General features: G+C 50.8%; 1 protein-coding gene across 2 annotated transcripts in view; it reads right to left on the minus strand.

Moving 5' to 3' along the window:
* The window catches only part of LOC118230575 (transcriptional repressor p66-alpha-like), a 28,555-nt gene that overhangs the window by 4,384 nt on the left and 16,671 nt on the right, over positions 1-7,500 (minus strand). For both annotated transcript variants that reach the window (XM_035423698.1, XM_035423697.1), the window contains exons 3-7: positions 2,524-2,653; positions 1,277-1,408; positions 1,077-1,157; positions 677-805; positions 217-420 (exon numbers count right to left, since the gene is read on the minus strand). In XM_035423698.1, coding sequence (XP_035279589.1) covers positions 217-420; positions 677-805; positions 1,077-1,157; positions 1,277-1,408; positions 2,524-2,653 — 676 coding nt within the window. The remainder of the gene's footprint in view (positions 1-216; positions 421-676; positions 806-1,076; positions 1,158-1,276; positions 1,409-2,523; positions 2,654-7,500) is intronic.

Below are 7,500 nucleotides of genomic sequence, written 5' to 3' on the forward strand. Positions count from 1 at the left end.
TATGGGTCACTCTCAAAGTGAGGGCAGGGTAACCATTAGTATTCTCAACCAGTAAGGCCAATCACAGTTTCACTCCCTACAGCTGAGCCTGAAGATTCCCATCTGATTAATGTTCCAAAAATCTGTCTGTAGAAGCTTCCGGAAGCCTTTGGGCTGATACCAAGAGTACCGAGCGTCTGTAGAAGCTTCCGGAAGCCCTCGGGCCGGTGCACTCACCTGGGAGATGTTGACCAGCAGGCCAGCACTGCCCACGTTGGCCACGCGGATCAGGCTGGGCTGGATGACCCTCTGGCCCTGCACCTGCACCCCCCCGGGGACCACCGGGCGGGGGGCCAGCAGCAAGGGAGGGGGCCCCGAGCCAGAGTGCTGGTGGGGCTGCTGCCGCATGCTGTGGATCTGCTGGGGGGTCACCTGGATCGGCTGGGGGGGGGGGACAGAGCGGTTTGAAAGAGGGGGAAGGAGAAATAATATTCGGAGAGTTGCAAAAGGAAGAAGATGAAGGGGAAGAGAGATGGAAAGTTTGAAAGAGAAAGAAGGAAAGAGAAAACAGGGAAAGGAACAAGAAAGTTAAGATTTCACGCCTTATTCACAAGCCAGGATTCTTCCCCGCACAGTAAAGGAAGTGATGTCACAGTGAGAGCATTTCCACAGGAAGTGAGAGCTGGTATTGGCTGACCTGTGCCCCTCGGACCAGGGGGGGCATGACGATGTGGGAGTTCTGCGCCCCGGGTTTGGAGGAGACCTGCTGCCCGCCCCGCACCAGAGGAGGGGGGATGACCCCGCCCGCGCTCCGCCCCGACACCACCTGGCGACGACACGGACACGGTCGCTAACGGCAACGCCACCAAACGCAGGCCCCGCCCCTCCCAGACCCTGGACCAAAACGCAGATCTGGACCGAGGTGCGGTTTATCTGCTAATTTTCAAGTTTTTTTCAGCCATTTTCTGCACGACCACACAGCAGTTTTATTACTACAGAGCTGTAGTTTGAAGCTTTTAAAATAAAAATTAAAAAAATCTACATTTTAATCGCTGGTGCTTGATGGTCACAGAAACACGCTAAGAAGCTGGACTGACCTGCAGTGACCCTTTGTTGGCTGCAATACTACCCCTGACCAGAGGGGGCGGTGTGGCCACAGAGCTGGATGACCCAGTGGTCTGAGGAGGGACAGAGACAGAAAGAGAGAGGTGTGAAGAAGCATATTTACCCCCCCGCCCTCCCCGCGCTTCCCCTCCCAGAGGACAGCCCAGTGGGCGTGGCAGGGGCGTGGCAGTACCTTCTGGGCCGACGCCTCCTTCTGAATTTGGCTCTGCCTCAGCTTCTTCAGCAGGACCAGCTTGGCCTCCTCCAGCCTCAGCTCCTCCTTCAGCTGCTTAATGATGCGCTCCCTCTCCTCCGGACTGCTCCTCTGCACGTACACACACACGCACACGCACACGCATGCAGGCACGCACGCACGCACGCACACACGCATGCAGGCACACACGCACGCGCGCACGCACGCACGCAGGCACACACGCACGCAAGCACACACGCACACAGGCACACACACACACACACACACACGCAGGCACACACACACACACACACACGCACGCAGGCACACACACACAGATACACGCACACACACACAGATACACACACACGCACGCAGGCACACACACACACAGAAACACACACACACACACACACACGCAGGCACACACACACACATACACACACACACACACAGATACACACACACACACACACACACACACATACACACACACACACGCAGGCACACACACAGATACACACACACACACACACAGATACACACACACACGCACACACGCAGGCACACACACAGATACACACACACACACACACAGATACACACACACACACACACAGATACACACACACACGCACACACACATGCACAGACACACACACACACACACAGGCACACACACAGATACACACACACACAGATACACATACACACACACGCGCGCGCACACACGCACACACACATGCACAGACACACACACACACACACACACACACACACACAGATACAGACTGAGGTTAAGCACACTGCTGGCAGTCATTACTCCTGCAGTGCCCCCCTCACCCTCCTACAGGACGTCACCCTTCTGCTGGTGCCAAATCGCCTCGATTCCAAGAGAGTTTCTGACACCCACAGGTCCAAAGCAATGAATCTCCGCACAATCAGATTCAACACTCAACTACATCAGCGTGGAGTTAATCTAGTTCTGTTTAGCACTGCCTGTTAATTCATTCATTCATTTAAATAAATTAAAGAGACAGGAGGTTGATTTTATACAATTCATAGCTTTTTTGGAGCCAATTCTGGACACCACCCACGGGTCTGCTACAACTCCACAAATCGGTCTCTGCTTTCCTATAAACGACCACGTGCGCCATCACAAACATGGCCGCCAAGGCCGACCGTCCCTCCATCGCCGCCTGACTGGGGTGTGGCGGGGTGGCGCCGCAGTGCATTGTGGGCCGTACCAGGAGCCCCTCCGTGTCCATCTCCTTGGGGCAGTGGCTCAGCCCGTTCATGGGGGGGCTGGGGGGCTCGTTGTCCGACAGGACGATGACATCATCCGGCGAGGGCGGTCGCCTCTCCCCCTTCACGGTACTGCTGGAGAAAGAGCGATAAAGGCAGATTTATTAAAATAACTAACAGATATGTGAACTCACATTTTATTTATCAGTCCGAATGTACCCAATTCTCTCTGTTATTCAGTGATGCCCTGCTGACATTTTTACTGAGAAAATGGAGTCTCTAAATTGCTAGTCCAGGTGTCACTTTCTTTGATAAAATATGGGATGATCACATTCCAGAGACGTGAAAAGGCACGTATCGTGGTACTTTCAGAGAATAAAACCAAGCATATCTCATTGGCTGGCCTGGACCTGACAACCCCAAATAAGTCACCAACGGCGAAATTCTGTAATGGAATCTAAACAGCGGGCGGGAACGGACAGCGGCACGCGCACTTCAGTTCGAATAAAAAAAAACAAAAAACACGTTCCATAATAAATACGCGCCACGCAATCGCAGTGGCTAATTCTGTCCACAAGAGGGCGGCAAATACTAATAATATTTGCCTTCTGCCGTTATTGACAGTGGCAAGGTAAATCAGTCCAGTTAAGCGGTGCTGACGAACAAATCCACGATCAGTCACGGGAGGAGAAGAACTGTGTTAGGCTAGCTAGCTGTGGATTACATTCAGGGTTTTTATTTATTTATTTTTTTACTTTTTTGGGGGGAGGGAGGGGGTAGGCTACCCTCCACTGAGCTGCAGATGTACACCAGATATTGATCACAGATCAATAAAACCTGTCTGGGGGACAGAAGAGGAGAGGAAGAGGGCACAGTTCAAAGAGGGAGGGAGAGAGAGCGAGAGAGGGGGAGGGGGAGAGATATGGGGAAGAGAGAAGGAGAGATTGGAGAGAGATGAGGGAGAGAGGTGAAAACAGCGAGGGAGAGAAAGCAAGAGTTGGAGAGAGCGGCGGGCTTAAGGAGAGAAAGACAAGGGAGTGAGTGTGACAGGGGAAGATTAAAGGATGGGAAAGGTATAGAAAGAGAGTGTGTGTGTGTGTGTGTGTGTGTGTGTGTGTGTGTGAGAGAAAGGGCTGATCGTGGCTGTTCTCCCCTGAGATCCTGTGCTGATGTACGTGTGCCATGCAGCCTCAGAGTTAACTGCTTTACAGAACACACCAAGAGCACCTCCCAGTGTGCAACAGTCCCTTAACGTTCTGAACACACCGAGAGCACCTCCCAGTGTGCAACAGTCCCTTAACGTTCTGAACACACCGAGAGCACCTCCCAGTGTGCAACAGTCCCTTAACGTTCTGAACACACCAAGAGCACTTCCCAGTGTGCAACAGTCCCTTAACGTTCTGAACACACCGAGAGCACCTCCCAGTGTGCAACAGTCCCTTAACGTTCTGAACACACCGAGAGCACCTCCCAGTGTGCAACAGTCCCTTAACGTTCTGAACACACCAAGAGCACTTCCCAGTGTGCAACAGTCCCTTAACGTTCTGAACACACCAAGAGCACTTCCCAGTGTCCTATCCGTTATTAAAAAGTTATTCGTCTTCCGCGGCGTCCTGTGGGTCTGTGCGCTGAACCGCGAGAGGCCATTTGATTGACAGGGCGTCCCGCGGACGACCGTTACCCATCAGCCCTTGCAGGGCCTCTGTTGCCCCGTTCCTGAGAACCGGCCCAAACTGGAACCTCCTCAAACACGACCCACTTCCGCATGTGTCCAAATCCCTCACAAACCAAACCAGACGCACAGACACCCAAGGCAAAGACAATACTTTCCTAAAGAGACTCAAGCTTAAATATGAAAAGCTAAAAAGGGATTTAATTTATTTGTTTATTTTAACCCAGTGGTAGACTAAAAATAAAAAACAACAATCTCTACTCTGTAAAGGTGGATTCTGAAGATCCAAACACAGAGACTCAACATCAAAAGGATAAAAACGTTGGGGGAAAACAGAAGTTTGGGGTGACACAGAGGGAGGGAAAAGGTGAGGGGGGGGGCTTATTTTAGGAAGGACAAGGTTCCCCTCCCCTCCCGGCCTTTCCCCGTTCCCCAAAAAAATAAAAATAAATAAATGAACACTATTTCAGGACAGCATCTCAAAGATCGCAAAAAACCACTTCCTGTGTTTCAATAAGTCAGCCGCGGGGGTCACGTGACCAAGGCATGTCTCTCAGCGTGCGGTCATGTGACACACACACCACGCCCAACCCACACCCTCCCCCCACCCCCCCTCCTTTAACTGTTCCTTTCCAATGTGGAAACCATGGCAACAGCCGGCTGGAACCGGTCTGTGACACAGAGCCTTCATTTTGTGGAGAGAGGGAGGGCTCAGGTGGTGGGGGGGGAGGGGGGGGGGGAGCGGCTGCCGCCCCAAACTTTTCTAAAGGGCATGCTGTGGGGGGGGGGGGGGGGGGGGTTGTGAGCGGGGGAGGGGGGGGGGGGGGGTAGAGTCTCCACTTCCTGTGTGACGGGAACAGCACTCCCACACGGTGCAATGCGTTAAAACACAGAACCCAGCAGCCCAGGAGAGACACACACACACACACACACACACTATACACACACACTCACACAGACTATACACACACTATACACACACACACTCACACACACACTATACACACACACTCACACACACTCACACACACTCACTATACACACACTCACACACACACACACACACACTATACACACAAACACACACACTATACACACTATACACACAAACACACACACTATACACACACACACACACACTCACTATACACACACACTATACACACACACACACACACTATACACACACAAACACACACACTATACACACACACACACACATACACTATACACACACACACACACACACACACACTATACACACACACACACACACACACACACTACACACACTATACACACACACACACACACACACACACACTCACACACTATACACACACACACACTCTCACACACACTATAAACACTATACACACACACACACTCACACTCACACACACACTATAAACACTAGACACACACACACACTATACACGCACACACACACACACTATATACACACACACAACAAACCCCTCCACCCACACACGCATATACACAAACACACACACACTCTGCCTGACCACAAACCCTTACACACATGCACGGACATACACACACTTTATGGTTTAACAGACACTACCACCCCCCACCTCCACCCCCCCCCGCCTGGCATCCCTCTGACACACAGGCAGACCACACACACACACACACACACACACAGAACTTATTACACCTACGTAACACACAAACTAAAAGGTGGATCTCCACAACACAACCCACGCGTGGTCCACTTCACCCAAACCAAGACCGTCCCCCGTCTCTCACCCTGTGATGACCCAGCTGAAAAACCCACCCGCTCTTTAAACAGGTCACCGGTGGCTTAGCATCACAACACGTCGCCCACTTTTTAAAATCATTCAAATAAACACGCCAATCTTTTCGAGAAGGCCATTCACCTGCTCAATCGAATATTCAGTTTCTGAAATATTTTCTTACTGCGGAATGCTTAAAGGAAACAGAACTATTGTCCAAAATGTAATAAAAATTACTAGAAAAAGACAGATTAAGTACAACATAATAAATAACAAATTTCAAACAAAATAGCCTACATTTAATTTTGTATTTGGTACAGACTGAGCAACCATCCTTCGTTTTAAACCAGAGCCATCCAGCTCTGTTCCTACAGAGCTCTGCCAATTAGACAAATCTGGTCACATTTAGGTTTGGAGTGAAAACCTACAGGACTGTAGACCTCCAGGAACAGGTCTGGACAGCCCTTCTATGCACATGAGTGAGTGTCAGTATTCGACTGCAATTCAACGACGAACGACGCTATTGGTCGTGAAAGGACAGCACGCAGAGTGTGACAGGAGGACGGCTCCTGCTGGTTTGCTTTGATTGGAAGAGGTGAGGTAGAATGTGGGGGGGGGGGGGGGGTATGCTGGCCCCCCCTCTCTGCTCCATGGTTAACTTTACAGATGTCCACATCCAAGTGCATACGCTAAAATACCCTCCATCACTGAGACTAACAGTCCACGAGTATCCACAGAGAGATAAGGGGAGGGAAGAGAGAGAGTGGGGGGGGGGGGGGTACGAGACAAAGAGAGGGAATGATAGAGGGAGGAAGAGAGAAAGAAGGCCAGAGAGACAGAGAGAGGAAGAGAGAGAGAGGTATACACACATTTGTGATGAATTTAGTTTTGCTTGCGCATCACAATTTCTGCAAGCAATTGGATCCTGCAGATAAAAACTCTCGTAAGAGTCAACCTGAGCAAAGCACACAGAACCTGCACATACCAGCATCTCTGAGACTACTGCATAACCCAACAACCCAACAGACACCAGCATCTCTGAGACTACTGCATTACCCAACAACCCAACAGACACCAGCATCTCTGAGACTACTGCATTACCCAACAACCCAACAGACACCAGCATCTCTGAGACTACTGCATAACCCAACAACCCAACAGACACCAGCATCTCTGAGACTACTGCATTACCCAACAACCCAACAGACACCAGCATCTCTGAGACTACTGCATAACCCAACAACCCAACAGACACCAGCATCTCTGAGACTACTGCATAACCCAACAACCCAACAGACACCAGCATCTCTGAGACTACTGCATTACCCAACAACCCAACAGACACCAGCATCTCTGAGACTACTGCATTGCCCAACAACCCAACAGACACCAGCATCTCTGAGACTACTGCATAACCCAACAACCCAACAGACACCAGCATCTCTGAGACTACTGCATAACCCAACAACCCAACAGACACCAGCATATCTGAGACTACTGCATAACCCAACAACCCAACAGACACCAGCATCTCTGAGACTACTGCATAA

This window comes from Anguilla anguilla, chromosome 6 (assembly GCF_013347855.1).
Source record: "Anguilla anguilla isolate fAngAng1 chromosome 6, fAngAng1.pri, whole genome shotgun sequence".
Taxonomy (NCBI): domain Eukaryota; kingdom Metazoa; phylum Chordata; class Actinopteri; order Anguilliformes; family Anguillidae; genus Anguilla; species Anguilla anguilla.